Raw genomic sequence first — 17,531 nt, forward strand, 5'->3', positions numbered from 1 at the left:
TTTCAAGACTCTTGACATTCCCAGTACATTTCTGGTACTAAAAATATACCTTAGTCAGTGCTAGTGATCTGGAGAAATCACGGGAATAGAATATATGCTAGAAGACTGGGGCCTAGGCTTCAATTTTCAAGAATGGGGAAAAAACCAAGGGTTGCAAGGGCTGCAAATCCATCTACAGAACATGTGAACTCCAAAAATTACTTATAGGTCCTCTTGGATTCAGCTTGGAGTTGAGCAAGTCAGACTAATACATGTACTAGAAAAATCCAGACTTTCCTTCCATATGTCTTTTCTACTCTATACAACTCTTCACTTCTGATGCCCTCTAACACCAAATGTGTGGGGTTTTTTTCCTCCCACAAAGCAATTTTCTGTGATGCCAGCTGGTTGTCCTACAATTTAACTCAATTCTGACACTATCTACCTGGAGGTAGCTAGTGCGTTAGGTCCCACAGTCCCATGAGACTGACCACACTTCAGATAACCAATCATAAGGATCAGGTGCCCAAGTTACCCACAGTTTCTGTCTGACTTGGCTACAAATTGGCGGATCCCAGGATCTCCTCCCTTTGGATTTGATTATTTGCTAGAGCAGCTCACAGAACTCAGGAAAACACTTATTTACATTCACCAATTTATTAAAGGATACAGATGAACAGCCAGATGAAGAGATACATAGGGTGGGGTGTGGGAGGGTGTAAAGTAGAGAAGCTTCTGTACCCAAGGAACCACAGTCAATGACCAAATATTGGAACAAATGATGCTCCTAGTGCTCTTATTACTTAAGAAATTCCAAGGTTTTTTAGGAACTTTGAGCCAGGAATGAAATGAAGACCAAATCTATATATTCCTTCTCGTAAATAATAAAAAGATATGCCAGAAGTCTGAAGCTCAGGGTAGCATTTTCAGAAAGGAGGAAAAAACAGAGGCTGCCAATCCGTTCCTAGTCTTGGCAAGGTTCTAAGATATGTCATTAAAGGAATGAGATATGAACTCCAAAAATTAGCAGTGGCTCCTTCCGGGATTCAAGCTGAATTTAAGAGTAAGTCAGGCCAATATATTTAGGAAAAAACAAACAACAATCAGGGCCATTTTGGGTCTTGGAAGTCCCCCTGCAGGAATGGAAATGTTCTTCCGGGAGAGGTCTCAGATGGAACATGATAGCGGCAGCACCCGGTAGTGTTACAGACTGGGAGGCTGGAGGCCATCTCTACTGCTTTCTAGTCCTGAAATTGCAGGCTGGCTCTCTGCTGTTCAGGGATGGTAACCAAGTATTAATACTACGAGTATGAATATTATCGATACTTTGCAAGTATTAATACTTAAAAGTATTATTACTTTAAGCCAAGTCAGACAGAAGTTGTGGGTAACTTGGGCACCTGCTACTTATGATTTAAAGTAATAAAGGGGATCCCTGGGTGGCTCAGCGGCTCGGCGCCTGCCTTCGGCCCAGGGCGTGATCCTGGAGTCCCGGGATCGAGTCCCGCATCAGGCTCCCTGCAGGGAGCCTGCTTCTCCCTCTGCCTGTGTCTCTGCCTCTCCCTCTCTCTAGGTCTATCATGAATCAGTAAAACCTTCAAATAAATAAAGTATTAATACTTTACTCTTGAGTATTAATGCTTGTAAAGTGCTTCGCACAGCGTGTACGTTACTGGCGCGGGGCAGGGGGCATTCATTTTAGAGTACTCTTACCCTTTTCTTTCTCTTTTCTGACCAAGGAACCGTCTTGCCTGAGCGAGAGAGGCAGCGAGAAAAAGTGAGCGATGAAGAAAATAAAACTTTCCTTTGGTCCTGCTGCAGGGCTGTCAGCACGGGAGCGGCTAACACGGCCCTCGGGGCTTCCTGAGTTGTTCCTCGCCGGGAGCACCCGCAGCCGGAGCCCTCGGCAGCATCCGGTCCGCGGGCGGTTGCTAGGCGACCCCGGGCCTACCAGCGGCCAAGCTGCCCACCCCTCCCGCCCCAGTCCCACCCGCAGACCCGCCGAGGCGCCAGGACGCATGCGCACTTGTTCCTGCGCGGGGCGAAGCGACGCGAGCTCCCGCCCTCCGCCGTGCTCTCTGCCCCGCCCCTTCTCGTGCTGGAGCCCCGAGCTCCGTTCCGTTTCAGACCTGGCCCTGCCCACGCCTCGTCTTCGGTCTTGGGAACAGTGCAGACCCGCGTCCCGCGCTCTCGTGGTGGCGGTGGTGACGGGTGGGATGGAGAAGGGCGTGGTGGAAGAATGAGCCCGGAGCAGGGGAGGTGGCGTTTGCGGACTCACTTCCGGGCCACGGGCGGAAGCGGAAGCGGCGGAGGGTGGGAGGGGGACCCGAGCGCGAGGGGAGGGTCCGGCCGCCGGGGTCCGGGGGGTGGGGTCTGGGCCGCCTGTCCGGACCCAGCTTGGGGCCTGGCCTCGGACCGGGGAGGGCCTCAGCTTCGGGCTGACCCCCGGCCGGCGGGACCCAGGTAACGAGGCAGACGGGGCGAGGGTCGTCCGGGCTGTAGAGCGTCCGGGTGGGGGGGCCCAGGGAGGGTCGCAGTGTCCCTGCCTTCGGCGGCGAACACAGAGCGCTGGGTTCGGAGGAGGAGGGTAGGAGGAGTTAAACTCGTGGCGGGGGGCGGGGGGCGGGGGTCATGTGAACGCCACGCCCCTACAGGAAGGAAGGGTGTGCGTGTGTGCGCGCGCGCGCCTTTAGGCATGAACTTAGAAGGGAGGGGCGACTGGCAGGGGTCTTCCCAGCTGTGCAGCTATTGCTGGCAGGACTCAGGCCTCTATTCCAGGACGGTTCTCCCAGTGGCCCCGGGAAGAGTTTGAGATGAGGAATCACATCCCTGGCACAGTTTTGGAGGCAGAGGGGGAGGTGAGGGTGAAGGGAAAGGAGCGAAGAATGTATGTGCAAGGTGCCAGCATCTAGGTCTGGGATGGATTTAGTTCATTCAGGGAGAGCTGATTAAAAAACTGAACACTCTAAGAAGCTTGGGAGATGCAGGAGATTAGTGTGTGGCAAGAACAAGAGAGCGGGGAGAAGGATGTTCTTTCTCTGTGTTTTACAAGACAGTCGATTGATGATAGAGCAAAGGAACTAATTTAGGTAAGGGAAGGGGAGGTGGGCGGGGGGGATGGGGTGACTGGGGGATGGGCACTGGGTGTTACACTATGTGTTGGCAAATCGAACTCCAATAAAAAAATGTGCAAAAAAATAATTTAGTTAAGGGGTCTTAGGAATCCATTTGGGCAAATAATAGATTAGAAAATGTCATAATGTTTAAATATTCCACAGGTTAACACTGATATCAGCCTCTGGCCATGCCGGTTCAATGGCTTGTTTCTTCTCATGAACCCCAGCAGAAGACAGTCGGGCCGGCCCTCACAGTGGATGGCTTCCCTTCCCTGAGCAAGAGATGGGATAGAACCTGGGATCTGCCAGACACCACACTCTGGGCTAAATAAACCAGCTGAATGAAGGAATGTAACAGACCCCTGAGAGGGACACTGAACCCTGCAGTGGGGGGGGAGGGGCCTGGACATACCCCTTCCCCCCCCAGACTCCTCCCCTTCAGAGTCCACTCAGCCATGGACTTTGGACCTGGATAAGAGGAGAGAAACTGCACTTTGGTGTATCTGATTTGGGATTCCAAGTTTTGGAAATGGAGTGCTGGAAGGGGGTTTGGTGATCTCCAGGGTAGCAGCTAAGAGAAGAGAAGAAAGGTAAGTCTCCTGTCTCACTTCCCACTTGGTGCCTTTTTGCTTGCTGCTCTTGTGCAGAAAATGTTCAGTGGGGCAAATCTGGGGACACTGCCATTTAGGAAGTGCCTGATGAGAACCCTTACCACATGGGTACAAAGGAAGCTTCAATCTGTTTCACTCTCTTAGAATGCAGACTTGTTTCCAGCCTCTCTTTACCCAGGCAGAAGGAGCACCTTCTAAGGGGTTGTGTGCAATGGCAGTTGTGAAATCAGGCCTAGGAGAACATGAAAAGAATTTAGGCTTCTGAAGAAAGGTTGAATTAGATTATAAGGGCCAACGCCGATTCAACACATTTGGGCTAAGTAAGACTCTAGATTACCCAGGCAGATGCAGGCTGCTGTGTTTTGGGGAACTAACTGAATAGAGCTGCCTTGGCGGGGAGGATTGAAGATGGTCTAGATAACTTCCTAAATTATCTTTCTCCTCCGTCTATAAGGGGGTTTAGGCCATGAAACCTCAGGTGACAGCAGAGGAACAGAATACAGATTTGAGATCAGTTGAATTTTTATTCTAGCTCTGACTTTCTTAGTGTGCACCCTAGACATGTCAGTTTATTTCTGTCACGTTTTGTTCACCCAAAAGACGGGGATAACTAACTTTATACGTCCCTCACACGTTGTTACTGGAAGCAAATGAAAGGATAGATTTTGAAAAGTATCCAGGGCCATGTACATGTAAAACAGTACCATTGACATTGCTTGATGATGCTTGTATAATTGTTACATACAAAAACTGAATTAGGGGTTCTGTTCTTTTCTTGAATTAGTGTTCTGGCAAAAACCTTTGATGTCTTCAATTAAAAGCCTGCCCTGAATTTATCTCATTTTGTTGCTGTTAAACAGTACTTGAGATCATCAAGTGATGGTGCAAAAGGTGCATAAGTCCAGGAGAACTTAGGTTGAGGGATTCTGGTCCTTAGGGCTCTCCACACTTGGGACAAGTGTGCTTCTTGGGGGTAGCAGATTAAAGAGGGGTGGAGGAAAGTGTAAGTCTCAAGGGCCAAGTGTGTGGTTAGGAGACAGAGCCCCATTTCTTGGAGTAATTGCTGAGCTTTTTCTTCTGGTGGCATACCCTGGTATTTTCTCCTGCTCTTTAAGATGACAGTTTTTTTGGACTGCCATCTTTTTAGCCCTTTATATTTTTTGCAGGTTCTTTTTCCATTTAAGCAGGGAACTGCTTCTTGTCACTCCTTCTTGCTCCTTCCTTGAACTCCGGTTCAAGATAGGCGTAGTGACGACAAACAGGAGATGTGTTGAGAATTTTGATAGAGGGCTGTGGTGACCTGGTGCCGGGGCAGGAAGCCTGGCTTCTAGCATCTTTTTGCCTCTCACTGGATGTGTAACATCTCATATTCACTGGGGGCTGGCAGCAAGAACTAAGGTCCTTTGCAAGCTGAAAATGATATGTATTTATGACTTAGTTTCTTTTTTCCCTCCTCCTCCTTTTCTTGCCTGCCTTCCCCCAGTAGTGAGCTGTTTCTTCTCTGGTGTGAGGCTTACTTGGGGCTATACCTTTCAGGCCAAGCTTCTACTTTAGAAGGTCTGGATTTCAGGGTGGCATGTTACCTACCCCAGCTGGGCCCAGCAAATTCCTGGTGCCAGTCCTTGCAAGGCATACCTGGTTCAGGATACGTCTGCAATTCTCATCTTACCTGGAAAGCCTGTGAGCACTTAGAAGCATTTAAAGTACCACAGAGTTGTGCTGTATTTACATGGTATTCATGTTACATGAAGCGTCCACGCTGTTGTGTCACTTTTCTGTCACCATGTTGTTGTAAGGAAGAGAACGGGGATTATTTCCCCAGTTTGAAGGAAGGAAGCTACAGAAGCCCTGAGCATAAAGGGCTTTTCTAAGTGTGGAGAAGCAGACCCTGTAATTGCCTGCCCAGTGTGGTGCTGTGTCTACAGCATCTGACCTGATAAGGGCCATCTGGATTCTGCTGCAAACCTTCAGGGAGGGGAATTCAGTGCCCTATCAGACAGCATCTCTGGTAAGACATTTCCTTCCTAGCTCTCCTCTGTCATTTTTACTGAAAGCTCTAGTCCTGACCCTTTGACAAGACAGCCTTCTCAAGACCGTCATCTGCCTTCTCACAGGGATATACTAGGATCTCAGACCACTTAAGCCAGGACCAGTGATAGACCTAACCAAAAGTTATGTATGTGTTTGTTTTTTTTTTTTAATGTATGTGTTTTAACTGAATTTATTTATACCATTCTGTCATATAAAAGGAATTATATGTGGCTAACCAAAAGTTTCATTTTACAGGTAATGCTCACTGGTCATTGTATTCATCTCTTTTTTCTTTGATCTTGATGGGCTGTTTCTCCGGGTATCCACGGGGAATAGGGATGTTGGGAGAGTGGGAGAGGGAAAAATAGACACAACACAGATCTAAACCTTTGATTTTACTTCTTCTGATAGTTTCCAGCCAAAATCTGCCTTAAGTTCAGAGCATGAATTCTTTCCAAATTGTAAACAATTTCAGGGTATCTTAGGTATGGTTTATGGGAAGGCAGTTGGAACAATTTTCACTTCCTTCTCCTCATCTCTCCAGTCTTCTCTTGGAGGTAGTGGGGGTGAGCAGGATACACTATTTTTGCTTCTAATTCTCTCTTATCTCATGAGCAGATCTTCTTGTTTCTTCCATTTTCACATACTCCAATTCCAGTTTCATTCCCAGAATCCAGGCACCTAGCTCCTTGTTTCTGCCCTTCTTCCCTGTGCCCCCACCTCCCACCCCAAAAACACCTCCTCATGAAATTTCCATCAAAAGCCCAGGGCCTCTTTTTCCAGGTCAATGTGGCACTTACCACTCTGGCTTCTTGCCTCTCAGACCAAATGTTTTCTCTTGTTTCCATCTAGAATTCAGCACAAACCACTTCTCTAACCAGGTTCTTTCTGCTTGGGATAGTCCTTTTGCAGCTGGGGAATTTCTACCCTTAGATCTTCCTGGGAGCCTTGGAATTTCAACAAAGGATTGTAGTCATTGGATGTGAGTTATGGTGCACAAACAGTTCCCCATTCTTGTCCTCTTTGAACTGCCTTCAATAGAGAAGGATTATTGTTAGAGATGGGCACGTTACATCTCATGGGCTGGTTGGTCCTCCCTACCTTTCAGCATCTCACTACGTCCTTTGTCCTGGAGGGTGATTTTAGCTCCTGATATCTTGGGTCTACAAACCAGTATTTCTCAACTTGTTACACTTTTAGGAATGATCATTTTCCTTCTTACCTTGACATGGAGTGTGAGTGTGTAGGTCTCCCATATCTCACAATTCCCTTCATAAAGAAAGCATAAAGAGAGGGAAAAGGTGCAGAGACAGTGGCTACTGGCTGACATATGAGCGTGGGCTTGCATTTCTTACCATAGTCCATGAAGTCAGCTCAGCTGGAAACCTTGGACACACACACACACACACACACACACACACACACACAGTCCAGCCTCAGTGATGTGTCAGCTCTTTCCTCTGCTCCTTCAGGGCTAGCTCCAGTTGTTTCTACCAGGACTTCCCTGCTGCCCCACTGTGCACCTGTCATTCTGGACACATGGCCATCTCAGAGCATTTGCACTCAAGAATATGTAAGAGGAAGGAATGAGTGCATGAATGCCTGGGTCTAAACCTGGCCATGCCCTTCATCATGTTCTGTGACCTTCAGCCAGTTGGCACTTACTCTGAGATTCACACTCCTGATCTGTAGAATGGGATGATAATTAATGCACACTCTGCAGACTGCTGGGAGGGTTCCACAAGTGGAGGCCTCTGTGCAACTGGTTTATTTCCTTAGCTCCAGCCTGGGGAGGAGGCCCTGCCATTTTGTTTCTCTAAAACCGTTCGTGATTCCTGGTTTCCTGTAGAAACAAGTTAGTAAGCGAAATCAGTAACCACACACTGCTAAGTTCCTGCCTGCTGTGTGGAACACAGAGGGAAGTGGATTCGGGGAAGGCCCGGTGCCTGTAGAATGTGTCCTGGTCACATGGTAGGGCTGGCCCTAGCCTGAGTGTGCATGAGTAGCCAGTAGATTCTCACTTCCCAGGATTAGATGAAGACATCAAGGCTTTTCCAGGGTGCTGCCTCACCCCCTTTCACAAAATTCTAAGATTAAGTCCTTTACTCCTTAGGATTCATGGTTCTTATCCCAGAACAAGTCTGTCTCTGCTCTTATACTCAGAGCGAACAGCTCTCATTCCCCACATCGAAAGGAAAAAACAAAGTATTTAAAAAAAAAAAAAAGAAAAATGGAAAACAGCTGGCCCCTTCGGCTTTTGGCAGCAGGTGTTTCCTCTTTGGCTTCCTTTTTTGGTACCGTGGTTCTTGTCCTCACAGCCCTGCTGCACCCTTTGGCCCCTCCGTTGTCCCAACTCCTCCCTCTAGGAAGCTCGAGTTTAGCAGGTTGATGAGAGCTGAGCTGTGGGGCTGGCCGGCCCACCTCACGTTGGGATCCCCATCAATTCCTTGAGGCTGTAGGGCTTGGGAGCGCAAAACTCCGGAAGTCTCCACCGGGTCGGGTTCAGGATTGTGAGCAGGGAAGGGCCCAGGGTAACAACTGTCAACACAGCGCCTCCCGAAGTTGGGAACCCTGAAAAACTTGGGATCCTGACGGCGGCTACTGCCAAGCCCCGCGGAGGCCGGCCAGGAGGAAGGGGCCCCGCGAGTCCTGGCAGCGGGACCCGCCCCTCGGCCCTTCCCCGTCCCGCCCTTCCCGGGGAAGGGCCACGTTGCTCGCCTGGCGGGCGGGCCGGGCGAATGTAGGAAGGGGCGGGCCGGGAGGTAGGCACCGGCATCCCCGCGAGTGGTTGGAACGCGCCGGGCCCCCGGGCTCGTTCTTCGCGCCCCGGGGCGCTCCAAGGTCAGGGCCAGGGAGTGCGGAGGACCCGGTGAGTAAGGGCCCGAAACGTCGGCGTCCGTCAGTTCCGAGGCTTGTCTCGGGGAGGGGATGGAGGTCCCCGCGGGAATGGAGAGGGCGCCCCAGGGGCTGGGTCCCGGCTGGAGAAGCGGCTCTTCTCCGAGCGCTTCGGGTGCCCGGAAGCCGCGGGCTTCGGCCGCGCACCGCTCCCGACCCGGGAAGTGGAACTCAGAGTTGGGCTCTTGAAGTCCCGGGCCTCCAGCTGCGGGGGGGAGGGCGGGCTCCGCGGGGTGGGAGGCTGTTGTGAAACTTGGTGGTTGGGCGTGCGTGGGTGCGGGGCCGCGGGAGGTGTGGTTGTTGGAGAGGTTTGGGGAGTGGGAAGGGGAGGTCGCTTTCCCTAAACCCCACCCCAGGGTACTTTCCACTGGTACTAACTAGGGTTCTTTCCCCTCAGCCGCAAAGAAGAATTGACTCAATGTAAAAATAGTAAATTGGAGAGAAAACATTTTCCTACTTGTTAGGGTGTGGGGTGTTGGGGGCTCCTCAGATGTACAGTGCTCCCATCTTACAAATCGGAGCAGAAAGGCTGTGTGGCCAGCTGATCGGCGTTTGTACTTAGTTGGCAGCTCCCGGGTGAGGCTTCCACCTTGGTTAACCCTTGCCCCTATGGCCTGTTTAATTACTCTTTGCTTTAGATCATCACTGGCTGAGAGATCCAGCTTTATTCTCTGTCGTTTGTAGCAGTTTTCAGACCATGGAGTCTTTTAGATGCTTACATACCTTCAGTCTGCCTCCCACGTGAGTCACCCCTGTCTGACCCGGTTACTGGAGACCCATGAGATCTGGATTCCTGCTTCCGTGTCCTTTTCGTAGAGTTAGGAAGCATTGAAGTTATGTTTAGCCTCAGTGGCATATGTGACACCTTAAACTCACTTCCTCTTTGGGACTTTGGGAAAGTTGTCGCTATCCTTTCCATCATCAGAAACCAGGGAACCTGAGGAAGATCCAAATCAACTCTTTCCCTGTTCAAATAAGGGAACTAAGATACAAGTGGGTCCAGCAACTTGCCCAAAGTTACCTGGTTTCTCAGGCCTTCATGCTTTTTTGGTGCACTAACACCGTACTTCCTTTTAGTCTTTCCTTTTTCAGGATGAGTAACCTGCATCCCTTCCTCATAGGTCTTATTCTCTAAGCTCTTGAATTATTTAGTGTATCTTCTCGACTTCTTTTCATTTCTTCCGTCCTTGTGAAAGTATGGAGCCTGATACATGATGTGGGAGTCTAGCAGAAGTCTAATAATGAACAAGAAAGTAAATCAGTTAGGTCTCCATTAACTGTAGTGTATTTCATACTGTGAATTTTTTAGGCAGTGCTTTTTAACATACTTAGCAAGACAAAGGTAGAAAGGAAAGCCTGTCAATATTACTTAACTCCCATACTTTTTTGAAGCTAAGTATGACTTCTTCATTATTGCTTATGGGGATCCCTGGGTGGCGCAGCGGTTTAGCGCCTGCCTTTGGCCCAGGGCGCGATCCTGGAGACCCGGGATCGAATCCCACGTCGGGCTCCCGGTGCATGGAGCCTGCTTCTTCCTCTGCTTGTGTCTCTGCCTCTCTCTCTCTGTGTGACTATCATAAATAAATAAAAAATTCATTAGGAATTTTTTTCAAAATTCCTTGCTTATGAAAGGAAGTTGACAATCTGGTATCTTGCTGTTTAAAAAGTATTTTTACCAGGGCCAGGAAGGGGTATGAGGAGGCACTGGCTGCAGAATACCATGGAATCAGTGTTAGAAAGGATCTCACAGCTTCTAGACAGTCCTTCAGAGAAGAAATTGAGACCTACAGGGCTTAGTGGGACCCGCTCAGAGCCTCCTGGGATTTGGCTGAGGGTTTTACACATTAAAAATACTCTTCATCTCCTACCACAGTGCAGATGTCTTTGTACTTGGTGGTGTGGATCAGCTGTGTCACTTACCGGAAAGAGTGTGAAAACTAGCAAATCAATTGAACTAGTTTTGAATCTGTTCCTTGCAGGCAAATGTCATTAATAACAGAACATAGAAACTCAGTTCAGGGTTAAGGACTATTCCATTTTAGAAAAGGAAGATGTGGCACATTGTATTTTCCCAAATTGGTCATCCCATAAATATCCCATTCCTCTAGTTGTTAGAATTGGACATTGTTCTCCACTTACAAGTGGTGGGATCTTTGGTTTTCTCCCTTTGAGTGTGGTTAGGGACTCATGATTCCTCTGACCTACAAGTAAAAGGCAGAAGTGATCCAAGGCTAGATCATGAAAAGGATACAGTTTCACCTGGTTTACTCTCTTTCTTGGGACACTCATCTTTGGAACCCAGCCATCAAGTTCAGAGGAAACCCAGGCCAAGTGAAGAGACTACATGGAGGTGTTGCAGCTAGCACTCCAGCTAACCATGCTAACATCAACCTGCAGATGTGTGACAGAATATGCCTTTGAGGGAGAATCTACCCCTCAGCTTTTGAGTCTTCTAGCTGAGGTCCCACACATCATGGAGCAGAGACATGTCATCCCCTCTGCACCTCACTGTCCAAATTTCTGACCTGTTGAAACTGAGAGGAAATAAATGATTGCTATTGATTTAAGCCATTAAGTGTTTTTTTTATTTTTCAATAATGGTTACTGATAAGGAAGGTAATATGAATGGAAGCAGGCCCTCAGATTTTGAACTTGGGGCCTGAGCACAGAGGACAGAAGGAACACTTTGCTGTGCTTATCAAGGGTACATAGATTCTGTTTTACTCATTATATCAGGTACTTATTGTTGTATCACACATCACCCCAGAACTTAATGGTTTAAAACAGCAGAATCATTTTATTTCTATCTTAGCTATGTGGTTCTTGCTCGTGGTCTTTCATGCAGTTGCAGTCTGATGTGGCCAGAGCTGGGATCATCTGAAAGGCTTCCTCCCATGTCTAGTGGTTGATGCTTGCTGTTGGCTAGAACCTTAGCTTGGATTGTGAGCTGGAATACCTGTAGGTGTTCTATCCGTGTGGCTTGGGTTTCCTCCAACCTTTGTGGCCATATTCAAAGAGCATGCATCTCAGCAGCAACAGGTGGAAACTGTTGCCTTTCTTTCTTTTATTTTCTTTTTTAAATATTTTATTTATTTATTCATGAGAGACCCAGAGAGAGGCAGAGACATAGGCCGAATGAGAAGCAGGCTCCCTGCAGGGAGCCCAATGTGGAACTCCATCCCAGGACCCTAGGATCATGACCTGAACCAAAGGCAGACGCTCAACCTCTGAGCCACCCAGGTGCCCGTGTATTGCCTTTCGTGGACTAGTTTTGCAAATCTTGCATGATCACTTCCTTGATAGTCACAGATCAAAGAGAGGGAACAGAGACCCCACATCCCTCACCTCTACTGAGAGGAATGGCCTTACATCTTTGTTAAGAAGAGCATGTGAGATGAATATGTGGTGATCATCTTTGGATGATCAGAACTTGTTTTCCACTTGAAACTTTTAAAAGAAGGACAACTGTTTGAATTTTTGCATCTGATGAGTAAGAAATTTTATCTTAGTATAATTTGCATTTTTCTTACTATAAGTAAAATTGAGTATTTTTTCATGTATCTAAGGACCAGTTCAGTATCTTTTTGTGAATTTCCCTTGTCTAACTAAAGACAAGGAGTTTTGGCTTTTTACCCCCTCAGTTTAAAAGTTTTTTTGTCAGACTATTGGCTTTTATTTGTGATATATATTGCAAATATTTTCTCCCAGTTTGTCTTTCAACTTGGCTAATTGTGTTTATATCATGCAAATGTTTTACTTATTACTGCATCTAGATTTTGAATCAAACTTAGCCTTTTTTTGTATGCAGGTTATAGAGGAATTGATGTGTATTTTCTTCTAGCACTTGTATAGTTAGATTTTTTATATTTAGAACTCTAATCCACTTGGGAGTTATTCTTCTGTACAGTTATGTAATTTTTTTTTTTCCAAATAGCTGTATAGTTGTTATAACAACTAATAGACCTTTTTTTTTTTTTTGCCTTAGTAATTTTAAATATCACCTGTATCTTCTATTGGGTTTGTACACATATTTGGGTCTGTTTTTGTAGTTTAAATTGTATTCCTTTGGATGATCTATTTATTTACCTACTAGCATCACATCGTTTTAATTATAGAAGCTTTGTAATGTGTAGTATTTTAATGGCTGGTAGGGCTAATGAGCAAAACCTTGCTCGTGTAGGTTTTGAATATTCCTTAAGTTTATTCTTACATAGTTTATAATTTTTATGGCTGTTGTAAATAGGGTTTTCTCAGGCATTGTGACTTCTAATGAGTTATTTTTTGTGTATAGGAAGGCTAATGATTTGTGCCTGTTAGTTTTATATCCTGCTACTATGCTCAATTCTTCAGTTGTTTGGGTTTATCATTGATTCTATCAGTTTCCCAGGCATATTCTTACAGTATCAACAAATAGATAGTCATGCTTCTTTTTCCACTTCTGTAGTCCACTCACATTGGCTGATCCCTCCAAGAGAATGTTAAATTGTCATATAGATGGTGGGCAGCTTGGCTTTGCCCCTGACTTTTGTGGGAATGCCGCTAGTGCTTCCTTATTAGATAAGGTCTGACTTTAGCCTAGAGGTATGATATTAAGAGTTTTTATTTTTATTTTTTTAAAGATTTTATTTATTTATTTGAGAGAGCGAAAGCGTGGGCCTGTGAGCTAGGGGCAGGGGCAGAGGAGAGAAACTGGAGCAGGCTCCCTGCTGAGCCTGGAGCCCCTCTGGCGCTCAATCTCACCACCCGGAGATCAAGACCTGAGCTGGTACCAAGAGTCCTGTGCTTAACTGACTGAGCTTCCCAGGCACCCCTAATATTAGGGTTTTAAAATCAGTAATCTGTGAGCAATTTGATTTGAGGAATGGGAGGCAGAATGTCTCACCTCCATCCTTGCCCCTAAAACTCTGCAGAGAAGTTGGAACTGAAGTCTTTCACGTATGGGAGGAAAAGTAGGGTTCTGTTGCTTCCTCCTTAACAACATCACGCTCTATTTCTCACTCAAACCATATTGCTTTTCTGAGGCTCATGGACTCATTTTGGAGTGGGGGGAAGTCCTATCCTCTTTATCCCAGATTAAGAGATGGGCAGCTCATTTCTAAGAGAACTCTGGAGTCAACCTCTTGGCCTCCCACTTCCCCTACTGTTTCTCCTATTCTTGGATGCCCCTTCAGGCCCCATTCCTCCACCCCAGGACAGCTTCATGCCTTTGTGATGAAGGTTGGTTTTGTTTGTCTTCTCCTCAGGTGCATGGCTGCTTCCTGTTTCCAAAGGCCAGAGAAAGCATCCCTAGGGCTGTGGAAGTAAACTAGGCAAGCAAAGGGCAGCCTCGAGCCCCACCCTTGCTGCCCTCCCCTGTGGGGGCCAGGATGCTGAAGAAGCAATCTGCTGGGCTTGTGCTGTGGGGCGCCATCCTCTTTGTGGCCTGGAATGCCCTGCTGCTCCTTTTCTTCTGGACGCGCCCGTCACCCAGCAGGCTGTCCTCAGACAGTGCTCTCGATGATGATCCCGCCAGCCTCACCAGGGAGGTGATCCGTCTAGCCGAGGATGCAGAGGTGGAATTGGAGCGCCAGAGAGGGCTGTTGCAGCAGATCAGGGAGCATCATGCTCGGTGGAGCCAGCGGTGGAGGGTGCCCACTGCTGCTCCACCTGCCCCACCGCGTGTGCCTGTGTCCTCCCCACCAGCTGTGATCCCCATCCTGGTCATTGCCTGTGACCGCAGCACTGTCCGGCGCTGCCTGGACAAGCTGCTCCATTACCGACCCTCAGCCGAACACTTCCCCATAATTGTCAGCCAGGACTGCGGGCATGAGGAAACGGCCCAGGTCATCGCCTCCTACGGCAGTGCCATCACGCACATCCGGCAGCCAGACCTGAGTAGCATCACGGTGCCCCCAGACCACCGCAAGTTCCAGGGCTACTACAAGATTGCGCGGCACTACCGCTGGGCACTGGGCCAGGTCTTCCACAAGTTTAAGTTCCCAGCAGCGGTGGTGGTGGAGGACGACCTGGAGGTGGCTCCAGACTTCTTTGAGTACTTTCAGGCCACATACCCGCTGCTGAGGGCCGACCCCTCCCTGTGGTGTGTGTCTGCCTGGAATGACAACGGCAAGGAGCAGATGGTGGACTCCAGCAAGCCAGAGCTGCTGTACCGCACCGACTTCTTCCCTGGCCTGGGCTGGCTGCTGCTGGCCGAGCTCTGGGCCGAACTGGAGCCCAAGTGGCCCAGGGCCTTTTGGGATGACTGGATGCGTAGGCCTGAGCAGCGGCAGGGCAGGGCCTGTGTGCGGCCTGAGATCTCCAGAACGATGACCTTTGGCCGCAAGGGTGTGAGCCATGGGCAGTTCTTTGACCAGCACCTCAAATTCATTAAGCTGAACCAGCACTTTGTGCCCTTCACCCAGCTGGATCTGTCATACTTACGGCAGGAGACCTATGACCGAGATTTCCTTGCCCGCGTCTATGGGGCTCCCCTGCTGCAGGTGGAAAAAGTGAGGACCAGTGAGCGCAGCGAGCTGGGGGAGGTGCGGGTCCAGTACACCGGCAGGGACAGCTTCAAGGCCTTTGCCAAAGCTCTGGGAGTCATGGACGACCTCAAGTCCGGTGTCCCCAGGGCCGGCTACCGGGGCATTGTCAGCTTCCTGTTCCGGGGCCGCCGTGTCCACCTGGCCCCCCCACAGACGTGGGATGGCTATGATCCTAGCTGGAATTAGCAGCGCCTGCCTGTCCCTCCTGGGCACCTTCCTTATCATATCATGGGCTGAGATGGGGTGCATCGTCCTCTTTGTGTCTCTCTTGGGTATATTTCTCTTTATCTTTAGTTTTCTTTTTTCGAGTGGCATTCAAGAGCACAGAGGATAGGGTGAGGGTTATTCTCCTGTTCTCAAGGGGGTCAAGTCAGGGGAAACTTTCTGGGGTACGTTGGGTGGTATTAAGCAAGAAACCACTGTGTGGTAGGGAGAGACTTGGGCATGTGGGAACCACAGACTTCCATGTTCCAGGTTTTCTCCTAGAGCATCTGTAGAGAGGTTGGCAGCATTAGCTCTCTTGACCAGCTCTCTTTTTCCTTGTCCTTGCTCTTCCAACCAGGGTATGAGCTCATCCCCTTATATTTGCTCCCCATTCCCACCTTCCCCCAGTTTGAGGGGTTGTTGGCTTATTTGAAAAGGGGACTTACCTATGGCCAAAATGAGACTAACCAAAGGGGTTTCATCAGAGTCTGGGCGGAGCTGTTAGGTATTCAGGGTTTATTGCCACCCACCCTTATTTCTCTTTACCTGTCTCCTTATCCCTGACTTCCTTTCTGCTCTTCTTTCCTTGCCGCTTAGCAGTTTGTGATTCTAAGATGAAAAGTTGAAGAGAGAAACAAGACCTCTCCTCAGCTTATCTGAGGAATGGAGGGAAAGGTGGTAGGGGAAAGCCTTTGTGTAATAGGACATGCCTCCCTCATCCTGCCTCAAAGAAACAGACTCTGTTCCTGGATCCTGGCCTTTCTAAAAATGGATCCCTTCTCCATTACTGTAGGAGGTTTCATGCTGGCTTTTTGGAAGAGAGATTATTAGCTCCTTGTGTCCCCTTGCCCCTGGTGTTTGGTGCACAGGCTCCTCCATGAAGGTTGAGGCTTCTGGTGGCCCTCTCAGGGTGAGGTAGAGCAGCCAAGACAGGATGGCTCCTGCCTTCCTCTTCTAGCAGACCCTGGGCATTCCCTTGTCTGCTCAGATTAGGATGAGGATGGCAGATTGGAGAGCAATGTGTGTGTTTTTGCTTCTGGCCTGACCTCAATTCCTGGAAGAAAGTTGAAGCTACAGAATTATTTTCAAAAATAAAGGCTGAATTGTCTGAAAAACTGTGTGTTTGTATGTGTGTGTATTTATATGTCCTGGGACAGGAGGAGGAGTAGAGAAGTTGGTGAAGAGTCAAGAAGAAGGAAAAAGAAGGAAGAACAAGGACTGAAGGAAAGGCCTGGATGGCAGGAGGAAGTGGATCAGCTAAAGGAAGAAAGCAGATGACCAGAAGATGGGAGCTGGGAGGGGTTGAGTGTGAAAGAAAGGCCAGGCTTGGAGGTGGAAGGGGTCCCAGGCTATAGTCACCTGCTGCTAATCTCTGGAGTTGGGCTGTGAACCCTTAGTGGATTTGAGCTTGCTGTAAGCCTGAAGGCCTGGTCTGAGAGAACCCAGGCAGTCCTTGACAAAGCAAGTCTATGTGCTGGGTGCTCCCCAGTGGCACAGACTCCATTTCCTGGGCCTCCTGGGGTGCTTCCTGAGCTCCCGGATGCAGAACTGATGCTAGGGTAAGCTCTGTCAGTGACACTCAGAGACCTGACCATGATCCCAGTGAGGATGCCTTTTGTGCTGCCACCTAGAATACGCACATGGAGCTGGCAAACTTACTGAAACTTAGATCATATAAAACACATTCTGAGAGTTTCGGTTCTCTCTCTTTTTTTTTTTTTTTTATGTTTTATTAGTGGATTTGAAAACTCTGGGTAGGTGACTTTGTTCACAGATACCATTCTGGAGATTAACATGTATGAACTGCGGAGGGAGTGAGGTCACCGGGTCAGAAAGGGAGTAGCTCTGGCTTCCCTTTTCCTGGGCTTAAGAATGCTGAGTGTGCTGAGGGAACCGTGGTCAGACATTAATTTTAACCTTTTAGATTTTTGTAGAGCTAGTTTTGTCTTCCCATGTGCTCCTAGGTGGATTAATTTAACCCTGTTTTGGGGTAGGGAGATGGTCATTATCCATGATTTGTGGATAGTGACAGGCCCAGTGAGGCACTGAATCTGGCCCGACACACTGGCGCCAGGAGCACTTTGGCTACCAAATTCCATGTTCTTAGCATTAAATGTACCAAACAATTGCTCACCAAGTGCATTGTCCTGTGTGCTTCGTAGTTAACATTA

The 17,531-nt window shown here is 48.4% G+C and overlaps 1 protein-coding gene across 7 annotated transcripts; it reads left to right on the forward strand.

Moving 5' to 3' along the window:
• Positions 1–1,973: 1,973 nt before the first annotated feature.
• On the forward strand, positions 1,974–16,475 carry MGAT1 (alpha-1,3-mannosyl-glycoprotein 2-beta-N-acetylglucosaminyltransferase). Of its 7 annotated transcripts, none has more exons than XM_025988955.2 (3): positions 1,974–2,292; positions 3,258–3,685; positions 13,876–16,475. In XM_025988955.2, the coding sequence occupies exon 3, from the start codon at positions 13,999–14,001 to the stop codon at positions 15,340–15,342; it is 1,344 nt and encodes a 447-aa protein (XP_025844740.1). In that variant the 5' UTR covers positions 1,974–2,292; positions 3,258–3,685; positions 13,876–13,998; the 3' UTR covers positions 15,343–16,475. The 7 variants fall into 7 exon arrangements, with proteins under 7 accessions (XP_025844740.1, XP_025844739.1, XP_072584980.1 ...); XM_025988954.2 differs by having other exon boundaries at positions 1,991–2,238; XM_072728879.1 differs by having other exon boundaries at positions 2,008–2,190.
• Positions 16,476–17,531: the final 1,056 nt, after the last annotated feature.

Source organism: Vulpes vulpes, chromosome 12, assembly GCF_048418805.1.
Source record: "Vulpes vulpes isolate BD-2025 chromosome 12, VulVul3, whole genome shotgun sequence".
Classification (NCBI taxonomy): Eukaryota; Metazoa; Chordata; class Mammalia; order Carnivora; family Canidae; genus Vulpes; species Vulpes vulpes.